Source organism: Doryrhamphus excisus, linkage group LG19 (assembly GCF_037039965.1).
Source record: "Doryrhamphus excisus strain RoL-2023G ecotype Guam linkage group LG19, RoL_Dexc_Guam_v1.1, whole genome shotgun sequence".
Taxonomy (NCBI): domain Eukaryota; kingdom Metazoa; phylum Chordata; class Actinopteri; order Syngnathiformes; family Syngnathidae; genus Doryrhamphus; species Doryrhamphus excisus.
Window position 1 is genome coordinate 14,378,309 of NC_136375.1, and position 16,720 is coordinate 14,395,028.

Sequence of the window (16,720 nt, forward strand, 5' to 3'; positions counted from 1 at the left end):
GTCCTTGACAGAGGAGAACGTGATACCGTGTCAGATGTTGGCGCCCTCGGGGGAAACGCCAAACATCATTTTGACCTACTTTACCTTCTCTTCCATGCCAAGTCTCTCCGCGGCATAGCCACTCCCCTTCCGGATGTGCATGCCAGCTGGCGGTCAAGTGCTGATTGGATGACGGCATTTTGCTCCCACCTCTAGCCCCTTTTTCCCATTGGAAATAATCCCCAATAAATAATTCTTTACATGTATTTATATTTTTAGTGTAAAAAGAAGTTAACCCTAACCACCTCATCCGAATCCTAATGTTTATACAGCCCCTTAAAAAGTTCCCATTCCCACCCACATTCATACCTATGGACAATTTGGAGTGGCCAATGAAGCTAACATGTTTTGGGAATGTGGGAGGAAACCGGAGTACCCGGAGAAAAAAAAGAAAAACACGGGGAGAACATGGAAACTCCACACAGAGATGACCGAGAGGAGATTCCAACCCAGATCTTCCTATCTCCTGACTGTGTGGCCTGCATGCTAACCACTCAGAACAAAGAACACCACTAACTTATTTAATATAATAGTTAATATATAAAGAATATGAAAAAGACGGATCTAATCCAAGGCATAAACAGCAGAAAAATGTCCAGGCCTAATGGCCGCTTTCAAACCTTCTTAAGTGTCGCGCAAGTGTAAAAAGAAGTCAAGCAGCGCTGTTTAATAAAAAAGTAACACAGTCCAATGTTTAATGACAAATGTACGATGTGAAGGTGCGACTTATTGCTAATGTCTTTAATTATTGTGATGCAAATGTCAAAAGAAGATGATATAATACGTAGATAGCAGTTGATGCTATAATAGATAGCAATAGATGATATAATAGATAACAATAGATGATATAATAGATAGCGATAGATGCTATCACAGCAGTAGATAGCAATAGATTATATAATAGATAGCAATTAATGCTATATTAGATAACAATTAATGCTATAATAGATAGCAATTGATGCTATATTAGATAACAATTAATGCTATAATAGATAGCAATTGATGCTATATTAGATAACAATTAATGCTATAATAGATAGCAATAGATGCTATAATAGATAGCAATAGATGCTATAATAGATAGCAATAGATGCTATCACAGCAATAGATAGCAATTGATGCTATAATAGATAACAATAGATGCTATAAGAGATAGCAATTGATGCTATAATAGATAGCAATAGATGCTATAAGAGATAGCAATAGATGATATAATAGATAGCAATTGATGCTATAATAGATAGCAATAGATGCTATCACAGCAATAGATAGCAATTGATGCTATAATAGATAGCAATAGATGCTATCACAGCAGTAGATAACAATAGATGATATAATAGATAACAATAGATTATATAATAGATAGCAATTGATGCTATAATAGATAGCAATTGATGCTATAATAGATAGCAATTGATGCTATAATAGATAGCAATTGATGCTATAATGATAGCAATTGATGCTACAATAGATAGCAATAGATGATATAATAGATAGCAATAGATGCTATCACAGCAATCGATAGCAATTGATGCTATAATAGATAGCAATTGATGCTATAATAGATAGCAATCAATGCTATAATAGATAGCAATTGGTGCTATAATAGATAGCAATTGATGCTATAATAGATAGCAATTGATGCTATAATAGATAGCAATTGATGCTATAATAGATAGCAATTGATGCTATAATAGATAGCAATTGATGCTATAATAGATAGCAATAGATGCTATCACAGCAATCGATAGCAATTGATGCTATAATAGATAGCAATTGATGCTATAATAGATAGCAATTGATGCTATAATAGATAGCAATTGATGCTATAATAGATAGCAATTGATGCTATAATAGATAGCAATTGATGCTATAATAGATAGCAATTGATGCTATAATAGATAGCAATTGATGCTATAATAGATAGCAATCGATGCTATAATAGATAGCAATCGATACTATAATAGATAGCAATCGATGCTATAGTAGATAGCAATAGATGCTATAATAGATAGCAATCGATGCTATAGTAGATAGCAATAGATGCTATCACATTCAGCCAAAGAGAAAGCCCAACGTGCAGAGTGGATTCTTGGTGCTGAGCCTTTCTTCGGTGGGCTTAGGTCTAGGTTCCAACTGAGCCTTGCTAGGCTGGTGAAAAGGAAAAGGTGAACTTTGTGTTTGTTTTTAAAAGCCGCTCGGTCTGGTCGTTGAAAGGCCGGCTGGCGTGGCTAACTGTCTCCATGGCCGTCATTTCATCAGGCGTCTTTCATCAGTATTTTGTCTGATTTGGTGTTGATTGTTCCAAGCGCCACATTTCTGGGTGTGAGCTCTCCCCCTGCTGGTCGCTTGTCTTGGAAGACATCTGACTCTTTAATGTGCTCCAGATAATCCCTAATCCCACTCCCGGCTGCCCATCTCTCCGGCTTGTTTCAGTGAGCGATCAATTCCTCCCTGTCTGTTTGTCCCAGGAGGCGTTTGCAGTTATTAAACTTCCTCCTCGCTCATCTGAGGCAGATGGAAAGCTGATAAGCCCCAACACAATCTTGCTATTGATGTCCTAATCAATCTGTCTGTCCTCCTTCTTCTTCTTCTTCTTCTTCTTCTTCATCCCGGACTGCAGAGAAGCAGCTGACTGCAGCAAACTGTCTGGGAGTGTTGGCCATGGCTGAAGCTATGAGCTGCACGGAGCTACACAACATGGCCAAAGCCTTTGCTCTGCAGAACTTCCCTGAGGTACCGAAACATCATCAACTCCTCAAAGCTTGCCAAAAAATGCACCCCTACTGTGTCAAATTTGAGCAAGAGTGGGTGAATGACATGACCAACCACTATGAAGCAAAAGGGTGGGCCTTAACTATTAATCATCGTTGTCATCATAATATTTGGATTCCATGAACGCTTGCATGTCTTCCAAAGCATTTAGAGTACAACCCATAGGGGCCACCAAAAATGCCACACACACCATGGCCACATTGAGAGAGTAGGTGTCTAAGATCAAGTCCTATCTTAGTTGCAGTCCAAGTTCAAGTCCTATCATATCTGCTGTCCAGAATCAAGTCCTATCTTAGCTGTGGTCCAAGATCAAGTTCTGTCTTTGCTGTAGTCCAAGATCAAGTCCTTTCATACCTGCAGTCCAAGGTCACGTCCTATCTTAGCTGCAGTCCAAGATCAACTCCTGTCTTAGCTGCAGTCCAAGATCAAGTACTATCTTAGCTGCAGTCCAAGAGCAAGTACTATCTTAGCTGCAGTCCAAGAGCAAGTCCTGTCAAAGCTGCAGTCCAAGAGCAAGTACTATTTTAGCTGAGTATAAGATCAAGTCCTATCTTAGCTGCAGTCCAAGAGCAAGTCCTATATATCATATCTTAGCTGCAGTCCAAGATCAAGTACTATTTTAGCTGAAGTATAAGATCAAGTCCTATCTTAGCTGCAGTCCAAGAGCAAGTCCTATAAATCCTATCTCAGCTGCAGTCCAAGATCAAGTCCCATCTTAGCTGCAGTCCAAGAGCAAGTCCTATAAATCCTATCTTAGCTGCAGTCCAAGATCAAGTACTATTTTAGCTGAAGTACAAGATCAAGTCCTATCTTAGCTGCAGTCCAAAAGCAAGTCTTATAAATCCTATCTTACCTCCAGTCCAAGATCAAGTCCTATCTTAGCTGTGGTCCAAGATCAAGTCCTATCTTAGCTGCGGTCCAAGATCAAGTCCTATCTTAGCTGCGGTCCAAGATCAAGTCTTATCATAGCTGCGGTCCAATATCAAGTCCTATCATAGCTGTGGTCCAAGATCAAGTCTTATCATAGCTGCGGTCCAATATCAAGTCCTATCATAGCTGCGGTCCAAGATCAAGTCTTATCATAGCTGTGGTCCAAGATCAAGACCTATCTTAGCTGCGGTCCAATATCAAGTCCTATCTTAGCTGCGGTCCAATATCAAGTCCTATCTTAGCTGCGGTCCAAGATCAAGTCTTATTATAGCTGCGGTCCAAGATCAAGTCTTATCATAGCTGCGGTCCAAGATCAAGTCTTATCATAGCTGCGGTCCAAGATCAAGTCCTATCTCAGCTGCAGAATCTTTAGGATTTTTTTGATGTCGCATTTGACATAAACCTTTTACAGATTTTTTTGGTAGTGTTCTTGCAAATGTCAAAGATTTTTCATGATGTGAAATAGCCAAGATACTTGATGTGGTTTGGCTAAGAAGTGTACGTAAGCTAAATGTATGGAAATCAGGTTTCTTTCACCTTGGACGACTTTGACGGTGATTGGAACCTATCGTTCCCCAGGTGGCGGGACAGGAGGAGATCCTTAGCGTGTCCAGGGAGGACCTGGTGGCCTATTTGTCCAACGACAGCCTCAACACCAAAGCCGAGGAGCTGGTTTACGAGACGGTCATGAAATGGATCAAACGGGACTTCAGCTCCAGAGTCGAGGTAATGAAAAAAAATGTGTGGAAGTGGCACGTTGGACTTGTGGAGAGGCTCGCAGTGTCAACAAAGCAGACAAGTAGCTTTTTCATCATCTGCATTGTGCTCCACTTTGGTTCTCCATCCCTGGAGTGTTTGTTTCCTCTCCTGATTTCATTTGTTTCTCCTGAGAAAGCACCAGCTGCAGTGGCTTTGCTTGTTTGTTCCAATGTTTTTACCGTGACTTGATCACAATCAAACTTTATTTCCTCCACATGGATATTGACAGCACAGCGAGTCGGCAGAGCAAATATCAACCTGCCATAAATCAATAAGCCTCAAGGTCGGAGCATCAACTCCGGCCCGCATTTGCGAAAAGGTAAACGGGAGCGTCGGCGGATATCCATCCACCGGTTAAACCTCGGGTCATGAAATTTTTATCAATTCGGTTCTCGTAGAGCATGAAGCCGAGGATTTTGCTCTGCCGGTTTAAAAATGGAGGCCAGATTCTGGGATAAATTGCCGTCATCCATCAGCGGACGAGTCATCCATCCTGTGTAATGTGTCCTCATCAGCGGGCGCTGCCCCACATCCGCTGGTTCACACCTCCAAAATCAATGTTACCTTGTCGGCACCCACCTTTTATGGGACACGTTGATCATTCTTTAAATCTTCACCTTTGGAATGAAACACTTCACAGACCCATCACATACCATCAAGGTAGTGCCACCGATGGTTAGCATCAAGGAAGGACCACCAACGGTTAGCGTCAAGGAGGTACCACCAATGGTTAGCCTCAAGGAAGGACCATCGACGTACACATCAGGGAAGTACCACCAACGGTTAGCAAAAGGGAAGTACCACCAATGGCTACCATCAGGGAAGTACCACCAACTGTTGACATTAAGGAAGTACAACCAACGGTTAACATCAAGGAACTACCACCAATGATTGGTATCAAGGAAGTACCACAAACGGTTGGCATCAAGGAAGTACTACCAATTATTGGTACCAAGGAAGTAACACAAACGGTGATCATCAAGGATGTACCACCACTGATTGGTATCAAGGAATGTACCACCAACGGTGATCATCAAGGATGTACCACCAATGATTGGTATCAAGGAATGTACCACCAACAGTTGGCATCAAGGAACCACTACCAATGATTGGTATCAAGGAAGTACCACAAACGGTTAGCATTAAGGAAGTACCACCAACGGTTAGCATTAAGGAACTACCACCAATGATTGGTATCAAGGAAGTGCCACCAACGGTTAGCATCAAGGTAGTACCACAAATGATTGGTATCAAGGAAGTACCATAAACGGTTAGCATCAAAGAAGTACCACCAATGATTGGTATCAAGGAAGTACCACCAACAGTTAGCATCAAGGAAGTACCACCAACAGTTAGCATCAAGGAAGTACCACAAATGGTTAGCATTAAGGAAGTACCACCAAATATTGGTACCAAGGAAGTACCACCAACCGTTAGCATCAAGGAACTACTACCAATGATTGGTATCAAGGAAGTACCACCAACAGTGAGCATCAAGGAAGTACCACCAATGATTGGTATCAAGGAACTACTACCAATGATTGTTATCAAGGAAGTACCACAAACGGTTAGCATCAAGGAAGTACCACAAATGGTTAGCATCAAGAAAGTACCACCAATGATTGGTATAAAGGAAGTACCACCAACAGTTAGCATCAAGGAACTACTACCAATGATTGGTATCAAGGAAGTACCACAAATGGTTGGCATTAAGGAAGTACCAGCAAATATTGGTACCAAGGAAGTACCACCAACCGTTAGCATCAAGGAACTACTACCAATGATTGGTATCAAGGAAGTACCACCAACAGTGAGCATCAAGGAAGTACCACCAATGATTGGTATCAAGGAACTACTACCAATGATTGGTATCACGGAAGTACCACAAACGGTTAGCATCAAGGAAGTACCACAAATGGTTAGCATCAAGAAAGTACCACCAATGATTGGTATAAAGGAAGTACCACCATCAGTTAGCATCAAGGAACTACTACCAATGATTGGTATCAAGGAAGTACCACAAATGGTTGGCATTAAGGAAGTACCAGCAAATATTGGTACCAAGGAAGTACCACTAACCGTTAGCATCAAGGAACTACTACCAATGATTGGTATCAAGGAAGTACCACCAACAGTGAGCATCAAGGAAGTACCACCAATGATTGGTATCAAGGAACTACTACCAATGATTGGTATCAAGGAAGTACCACAAACGGTTAGCATCAAGGAAGTACCACAAATGGTTAGCATCAAGAAAGTACCACCAATGATTGGTATAAAGGAAGTACCACCAACAGTTAGCATCAAGGAACTACTACCAATGATTGGTATCAAGGAAGTACCACAAATGGTTGGCATTAAGGAAGTACCACCAAATATTGGTACCAAGGAAGTACCACCAACCGTTAGCATCAAGGAACTACTACCAATGATTGGTATCAAGGAAGTACCACCAACAGTGAGCATCAAGGAAGTACCACCAATGATTGGTATCAAGGAACTACTACCAATGATTGGTATCAAGGAAGTACCACAAATGGTTGGCATCAAGGAAGTACCACAAATGGTTAGCATCAAGAAAGTACCACCAATGATTGGTATAAAGGAAGTACCACCAACAGTTAGCATCAAGGAAGTACCACAAACGGTTAGCATCAAGAAAGTACCACCAATCATTGGTATAAAGGAAGTACCACCAACAGTTAGCATCAAGGAAGTACCACAAACGGTTAGCATCAAGAAAGTACCACCAATGATTGTTATAAAGGAAGTACCACCAACAGTTAGCATCGAGGAATATAAGGAAGTCCGCCCCTCTGTGACATCACAAAGGAACGGTTTTACCAAGCCATTTCAAACCGAGCATTTTGAGCCATCCCAAACTTTTTTCAGGGCTGACTTCCAAATGCGTACACCTCATTATCTGAACTTTGGCATGGTTTCACACCAGAATACAACATTTTAACTACATTTATAGGTCAGAAAAGTGGAAAAAGTATGGTAGGTCCCTTTTAACAACGCCTCTGGGGAAAGCAAGACTTAGGAGCAAGGCAGATGGAATTGTTTCATGTGAAAAATCTATGCATTTGTAAGGAATGCAGCACAAATCAATGTCAAAATATGTGCCACGAACGCAGCATTGATTAAGGCAATCATTAACCAACGCAGAGAAAAATAAGCACACAGGCAGCAAGGAGCAAAGTAAACCACCATTGGCAGTCGAAAACATCTGGAGGAGTGGGCGGAGCTACAGAATCCACAAAAAGGTCTTTGAATGTTTGAATGTAATACCTTGACCTCCAGCCCGAGTGGGAGCTGAGAGCCACCACGGTCGCCTCCATCAACGCTGCCACAATTTGACACGCGTGTATCTTCTCCATCTTCCTTCCTCCTGCAGCAGAGAATCACCCCCACAACCTGGGACAACTTTTAATGACATGTCAAGGCACTGCAACACTTTAAACTTGTGTCTGTGTGTGTGTGTGCGTGTGTGTGTGTGTTGGCGGGCTGCGAGCTATGTAGTGGAAAAGTGGCATATTGAATGCGCCGGGTAAATAATACGCAATTTTCTCTTTCCGCCAAGCTGTCGGCTTGCGTCTGGCGGCGGCAGGAAAGGTGGCGGGCGTGGACGTCGCTTAGAGACGGAAGAGCGCATTAGAGCGTTCATAGTCGTCAATTAGACTGAGCAGCACGGCCGCTTCTGTAAGGCTGCAAATGTTTCATTTGTAGCTACATGGGAGGGCTAAGCAATGCTACGCTGCGCTGTGCCATATTGTGTTCCAATGTACTATGCTGGGCTGTGCTGTGCCATATTGTGCTCCAATGTACAATGCTAGGCTGTGCTGTGCTGTGCCATATTGTGTTCCAATGTACAATGCTGGGCTATGCAATGCTCGGCTGTGCTGTGCCATATTGTGCTCCAATGTACAATGCTAGGCTGTGCTGTGCCATATTGTGCTCCAATGTACAATGCTAGGCTGTGCTGTGCTGTGCCATATTGTGCTCCAATGTACTATGCTGGGCTGTGCTGTGCTACACTGTGCTGTGCTATATTGTGCTCCAAAGTACTATACTAGGCTGTGCTGTGCCATATTGTGCTCCAATGTACAATGCTAGGCTGTGCTGTGCTACACTGTGCTGTGCCATATTGTGCTCCAATGTACAATGCTAGGCTATGCTCTACTACACTGTGCTGTGCCATATTGTGCTCCAATGTACAATGCTAGGCTGTGCTGTGCTGTGCCATATTGTGCTCCAATGTACAATGCTAGGCTATGCTCTACTACACTGTGCTGTGCCATATTGTGCTCCAATGTACAATGCTAGGCTGTGCTGTGCTGTGCCATATTGTGCTCCAATGTAAAATGCTAGGCTGTGCTGTGCTACACTGTGCTGTGCCATATTGTGCTCCAATGTACAATGCAAAGCTGTGCTGTGCTACACTGTGCTGTGCCATATTGTGCTCCAATGTACTATGCTAGGCTATGCTGTGCTACATTGTGCTGTGCCATATTGTGCTCCAATGTACAATGCTAGGCTGTGCTGTGCTGTGCCATATTGTGCTCCAATGTACAATGCAAAGCTGTGCTGTGCTACACTGTGCTGTGCCATATTGTGCTCCAATGTACTATGCTAGGCTATGCTGTGCTACACTGTGCTGTGCCATATTGTGCTCCAATGTACAATGCTAGACTATGCTGTGCTACACTGTGCTGTGCCATATTGTGCTCCAATGTAAGATTACCATGCGAGGCTGTGCTGTGCCATATTGTGCTCCAATGTACTATGCTAGGCTGTGTGCTGTGCTATGCTGTGCCATATTGTGCTCCAATGTACTATGCTAGACTATGCTGTGCTACACTGTGCTGTGCCATATTGTGCTCCAATGTAAGATTACCATGCGAGGCTGTGCTGTGCCATATTGTGCTCCAATGTACTATGCTAGGCTGTGTGCTGTGCTATGCTGTGCCATATTGTGCTCCAATGTAAGATTACCATGCGAGGCTGTGCTGTGCCATATTGTGCTCCAATGTACAATGCTAGGCTGTGTGCTGTGCTATGCTGTGCCATATTGTGCTCCAATGTACAATGCTAGGCTGTGCTGTGCTGTGCCATATTGTGCTCCAATGTACAATGCTAGGCTGTGCTGTGCTGTGCCATATTGTGCTCCAATGAACAATGCTAGGCTGTGCTGTGCCATATTGTGCTCCAATGAACAATGCTAGGCTGTGCCGCTGTGCAAGACCAGCATATGTTGTGTTTTCGTGCTGGTATGCTGGTCTGGAAACCAGCAATCACAGACCAGCATACCAGCACGAAAACACAACACATGCTGGTCTTGCTGGTCTAGAGAGCAGCAAAAACACAAGATATGCACAAAACGTATACTGGTCCATGCTGTTTTTTTCCAGCAGGATTAATTTCCCTTTTCAGTATTATGCTAAATTATGCTAAATGTGTTAGTTACTACTAGCAGTAGGCTAAGTTTTTATTTTGCTTGACAGGACAGAGCAAAGCATATGTTGTTCACTACATGTTTGTTTGCTAAAGTGAAAAAAATGAATATAATCAGCCGGATTGATTATTTTGTAGAAGCTGATATTTGTGATGTAGCGGGGCCATTCTAAGAGGTCGCTGTCCCCTGAATGGGGGGGCCTCGCCACGCCGGGCTGTGACAGCCTTCATAGCGGATCCTATCTTTGCAGGTGATTCATTGTGTCTTTGCAAAGTGAGCGTTAGCGGCTGAAGGCCGGTAATGGCGTATTGTGCCTGATACCAAAGGACGGCGAGGCTGGCCATTAGCGCCGCGCTGATGTCCACTCATCAGGAATAACAATGAGCCAAATGAATACACTTGGCCGTATTACCGCTTTGTGCTACCTTTTCCTTCAGTCCTGCAGGGCCTATTAGCCATCTTTCCTTGGAAAGGCAGAACAAATGATATCAGAGGACAAAAGTGCTTTGAGGATTTAAAGACATTTTCCTACTTTTCATTTCCCCTCCTTAAAAAAGACCTTTTTACCTGAGGCGTCACGTCTAATTTGCTGAATGTCTTTGCTTTTTTTGCGTGACGAGAAACGGGTTCAAAAGCGAAGAAAGACTTTTTTGCGGCCGCGCGCCATTAAGCAAGGTTAATTGTATTTTTTGGAGCTTTGTGTCGCCACGCAGTCAACCTTCAGGAGGGAAATTGAAACGGCGGCGTGGTCTGGAGGAGACAATGCAAAACTCCTGTGGCGGCTGCTATACCGGCCCGCTACCCCGGATTGTATCGGATCAGATCTTCATCATATAAGAGTCCGCCTCAGGCAGTACCTGATGAAATAAAATAGTATACTATATCTAAATAAATATAGAGAGTAGTCTCACTTGTCTCACTGTTAGCGCCGTTAGCGCTTCCATCTCACGTTCACCACGACTACATTACAGTAAACATGGTGGATAGCATCTTTATCCAGCAACCTTTATACCGTCTTTTTTGGCTCTTCACTCCCGCTATGCAGCCTCTCCTCCGTATCTCCGCGGGGATCTACGATCGCTCCGCGTAGCCAAGAGGCAGCTAGCAGCTGTACCCGAGTGTAAACAATGGAGCGAGCGGCAAGCTACAAATGTAACAAGGTGAAAATCCATAGCCTCACACTTGCTTAAGGGCTCGCCACGGCACCATAAACAATAAGAAAGTCATCAATAAAGCGCTATTAAACCCTTAAAAACGCCACAGAAGATACAGAGCTGCTTTAACTAGCTTGCGCTCGGGCGGCGCCATTTTGAAACATGAGACCTCCACATCAAGTCCAGTCTATATCCATATCGACCATATGCTTGGTTTTCCAGTTCCTTTCCAGTATAGGACATTTATATTTATTTATTGATTGTCCTTGTCAGTTCATCATGTGCTACATTGTACAATTGTATTTTTATTGTGTAAAATGAATGAGTAGCACGCCCGTGCGCCACAAGGTTTACTCGCACCACAGTTTGACCAACACTGAATCACATCACAAATATTATAAAATGCCAGCATAGTCGCTGATAGGCATTGGGAAACCATATTGTTGATACAAGTGAAGAAGCGGGCATACATTGTGGTTGTCTACGCCGTGCATGAGCGGGATTTATGCATTTTTAAAGTAGAGGCTTCAAGGAAGGAGGACTCCTAGATGATGACTTGAACATCTTGATTCCTCTACGCTCGAATGAAATCATTCTGAAACACGCCTGAGAGGACATGTTACACCTGTCAGTCCTGGTTCAGGGCAATATGCTGTATGACTTTATGAATTTGACTTAAGTCAATTTTATGCTGTTGTTTTTATTTTTATTTTTTTTTTAAATTCCACCCTCAGCCATCTCTGTGTGGAGTCTCCCCGTGCATGCGTGGCTTTTTTCCGGGTACTCCAGTTTTCTCCCACATTCCAAAAACAGGCGACTCCAAATTGTCCATAGGTATGAATGTGAGTGTGAATGGTTGTTTGTCTATATGTGCCCTGTGATTGGCTGGCCACCAGTCCAGGGTGTACACCGCCTCTCGCCCCAAGACAGCTGGGGTAGGCTCCAGCACCCATGATATTGTAATTTTTTCCCAACCATTTTTCTTCCGTATTTCACCTTTTTCTTTTAATATTTTGACTTTATCCTTATAAAAGTACTGCTGATTTTTCAGTTGTGTGAAATTAGATTACTTCAAGACAGCTGGGGTAGGCTCCAGCACCCCTGCAACTCTCGTGAGGATAAGCAGTCGAAAATTAATGAATGAATGAATTTACATTCCTCAATATTTTGACTGTATTCCCATGATATTGTAATTTTTTTCCCAAGCTTTTTTCTTCCGTATTTAGATTAACTCATTAGATTAACTTTTTCTTTTAATATTTTGACTTTATTCTTATAAAAGTACTGCTGATTTTTCTGTTGTGTGAAATTATATTACTTCAACGGACTGTGGGAAATAAAAAAAAAACATTTGTGGCCTTCAAATGGCCCTCTGGCCGCTCTTTGGACACCCCCATGTAAAGCATCCACTTACCATTACAGAGGGGTGGGGCATTGCTGCCCCTTATTTGTGCTTGTTGATATATTGAAGGTTGTTGTCAGTACAGGAAGAGACGTTTTAGCGAACATCCTCTCTGCGCCGATGGTGTGAAACCTTAGCGAGGGGAAGGAAGACTCACATGCTCAAGCATATGGTCTTTCCGATGATGGTCACATGTCCTCGGACCACCCGCGGACAGCTTCCACATGTTGGGCGTGGCAGTGCTGGCACGCTGCATGTCCAAATAAATGAGGGTTAGAAGGTAAGCATGCTTTAGAAATGATGACGGCCATCATGGGTCATGTTTTAAAGATGTTCATGATCGATATGTTCATGATCGTTCATGCAGATATGGCTCCTGGCGGCTGCTTGGATCTGTGGTGATGCCGTTCGATTGCCATCAGGCTTTTTAGTCGACTTTTGGTTTTACCTACCTTGCTTTGACTTGCAATAGCAGCCCTAAAAATAGTTTTGTTGTCATGAATCCAACCTTTTCCTCAACATTTCTTAGCGGGTTGTCTCGGCACCGGGCCTGGAAGATGGAAGTGACAGCTCACACCATCCGTCTGCAAGGACGACGCTCGCATTTACTCTCCGTGCTCCGAGAGCGATGGCCGCCCAGCTCGACGGGGATGGAGAGAAATGGAGTCAATCGGCGCCGTTGCTCACTCTCAATTCCCCCGTGTGTGTACATCATTCACTGGCGGGAAATGTTCATGAGCGATATGGCGCTCTGAGACGTTACCCTTTGAGCACACAGAGGTCCTACTGTCTACTTACTTACAGTGCTGTCTTCAACAACACTGGGAAATCTCAGATCTCTCGCCTTTGACTGGAGCTTTCATTCTGCTTTCAAATGTACCCCAAATTAGGTAAATCCCTAAGTAGATGGAGGTAGATACTAGGTTGGTACTTAGGTACAGTATATCAGTAGATAGGTAGATACTAGGTCGGTACTTAGGTACAGTATGTAGTTAGATGGGTAGATACTAGGTCGGTACTTAGGTACAGTATGTCGGTAGATACTAGGACGGTACTTAGGTACAGTATGTCAGTAGATGGGTAGATACTAGGTTGGTACTTAGGTACAGTATGTTGGTAGATACTAGGTCAGTACTTAGGTACAGTATGTAGTTAGATGGGTAGATACTAGGTCAGTACTTAGGTACAGTATGTAGTTAGATGGGTAGATACTAGGTCGGTACTTAGGTACAGTATGTCGGTAGATACTAGGACGGTACTTAGGTACTGTATGTAGTTAGATGGGTAGATACTAGGTCGGTACTTAGGTACAGTATGTCGGTAGATACTAGGACGGTACTTAGGTACTGTATGTAGTTAGATGGGTAGATACTAGGTCGGTACTTGGGTATAGTATGTAGTTAGATGAGTAGATACTAGGTTGGTAGTTAGGTACAGTATGTCGGTAGATGGGTAGATACTAGGTCGATACTTAGGTACAGTATGTAGTTAGATGGCTAGATACTCGGTCGATACTTAGGTACAGTATGTTGGTAGATGGGTAGATACTATGTCGGTAGTTAGGTACAGTATGTAGTTAGATGAGTAGATACTATGTCGGTAGTTAGGTACAGTATGTAGTTAGATGGCTAGATACTAGGTCGATACTTAGGTACAGTATGTTGGTAGATGGGTAGATACTATGTCGGTACTTAGGTACAGTATGTAGGTATGTAGATTGATATGCAGATGAAAGGGTAGGTGGGTAGGCAGGTAGGTAGATAGGTGGAAATGAAGATACGTAGGTAGGTAGTTAAATGGGTACAGTATGTAAATAGATATGGATGGATATACGTATAAGCAGGAACGTTAACAGATGAATAGAGGGGTATGTAGGTAGTTTTGTGTATAGGTAAATACATGGTATGTTGGTAGTTTAGTGCATGGATGGACATGTGGGTAGTTTTGTGCAAAGGTAAATAGTTGAATAGATGGGTATGTAGGTGGCATTCTGCAAAGGTAAATAGATGAATAGATGGGTATGTAGGTGGTATTCTGCAAAGGTAAATAGATGAATAGATGGGTATGTAGGTGGTATTCTGCAAAGGTAAATAGATGAATAGATGGGTATGTAGGTGGTATTCTGCAAAGGTAAATAGATGAATAGATGGGTATGTAGGTGGTATTCTGTAAAGGTAAATAGATGAATTGATGGGTATGTAGGTGGTATTCTGCAAAGGTAAATAGATGAATAGATGGGTATGTAGGTGGTATTCTGCAAAGGTAAATAGATGAATAGATGGGTATGTAGGTGGTATTCTGTAAAGGTAAATAGATGAATAGATGGGTATGTAGTTGGTATTCTGCAAAGGTAAATACATAGATGAATAGATGGGTATGTAGGTGGTATTCTGCAAAGGTAAATAGATCAATAGATGGGTATGCAGATAGTTTTGTGTGTAGATGAATAGATGGGTATGAAGGTAGTTTTGTGCATAGATGAATAGATCAATATGCTTGTCGTTTTGTGCATAGATGAATAGATAGGTATGTAGGCAGTAATACATAGGTAAATAGATGATTAGTTAAGCACTTTGGCATGTGATCTTATGCCCCGTGGTGTCTGTCGATTTTGTGGATGTGATGACATCTTCATTCTCGAAGAAGAAATCAAGAACTTTTTTTTTCTACTACAACTTGTGGCCTCTTTTCTTCTTTTTTTCACATTCAGTCTGACAGTTTGGATTCGAATTTCTCGGCGAGCGTGCATCTCATTTCGCTGTGCATGTGCGTGTGCATGTGTGTGAGCGTGGGAGGAAGAGCGAGGAAGCAGGAGTGAAGGTAGCGAGCTAGAAGGTAAGTAGGTAGAGAGATCACATATACAGTATTACATGATTTCTAGTCACATGTACAGTGGAAGGATACCGTGTGTGTGAGGGACCACTGAGGTTTGTGTGTACCTCCTACCTTTTAGCAGAGTCCAGATGTGGTTCATCTCAAGTAGCCTTCCTGCAGTTTGAAGCAAGTTTGACGAGCAGAGTGGGATCACAGCAGATGCGTTTTGGGCAGATTTGCAGATGGTGCTCCACATTTTTTTTCCCTTTGCTTTGTCTTCCAAAGTTTAGGTAGAAAAGGGGTTGGGGGGGGGCACCAGTGAAGTTGAGTACTGTACAGAGCTTGTCGCTGACGGTTGCTTTTGGAAGTCCCAGTGCCGGTTACCTTGGCAACGCTATTTCCTCTGTTCTCCCAACAGTCATCATGTGTTTATTAATTCATCCTCTGCTCCTGTTGCCAATCAAGTAGCTCACATTTCAACATGGCGTCCACCTGGAAGCGTCCTCTTTTTGTCACCACCCTTTGGGTTTTTGTTGGTAGTTGTAAGCCGAGGAAGCCAAAGTCTAAAGAAAAAAGTAGTTCATGTTTTCTATCGCCTCTCCAACAGGACAATTTTGACTCAGAAAATGTTCATTGCCTTCACAGCAACAGGTCGGAAATTACAGGTAGGTAGGTAGCTAAGTAGGTACATAGGTAGGTAGGTAGATGGCCATGTGCTCAAATATATACATATGTAAGTACATGGTAGATGGCCATGTGGTCAAATATATACATATGTAAGTAGGTAGGTAGATGGCCATGTGGTCAAATATATACATATGTAAGTAGGTAGGTAGATGGCCATGTGGTCAAATATATACATATGTAAGTAGGTAGGTAGATGGCCATGTGGTCAAATATATACGTATGTAGATGGCCATGTGGTCAAATATATAGGTATGTAGGTAGGTAGGCAGATGGCCATGTGGTAAAATATATACATATGTAAGTACATGGTGGATGGCCATGTGGTAAAATATATACGTATGTAGATGGCCATGTGGTCAAATATATAGGTATGTAGGTAGGTAGATGGCCATGTGTTCAAATATATAGGTATGTAGGTAGGTAGGTAGATGGCCATGTGGTCAAATATATAGGTATGTAGGTAGGTAGATGGCCATGTGTTCAAATATATAGGTATGTAGGTAGGTAGGTAGATGGCCTTGTGGTCAAATACATAGGTAGGTAGATGGCCATTTGGTCAAATATATAAGTATGTACGTAGGTAGGTACATGGCCATGTGGTCAAATATATAGGTAGGTAGATGGCCATGTGGTCAAATATATACGTATGTAGATAGGTAGGTAGATGGCCATGTGGTCAAATATATAGGTATGTAGGTAGATGGC

The 16,720-nt window shown here is 42.6% G+C and overlaps 1 protein-coding gene across 1 annotated transcript in view; it reads left to right on the plus strand.

Annotated features, from left to right (window-relative positions):
* klhl29 (kelch like family member 29) overlaps positions 1-16,720 on the plus strand; it is a 124,767-nt gene that overhangs the window by 84,682 nt on the left and 23,365 nt on the right. The window contains exons 8-9 of the mRNA XM_058057548.2: positions 2,663-2,775; positions 4,324-4,470. Of these exons, the coding sequence (XP_057913531.2) occupies positions 2,663-2,775; positions 4,324-4,470 (260 nt within the window). The remainder of the gene's footprint in view (positions 1-2,662; positions 2,776-4,323; positions 4,471-16,720) is intronic.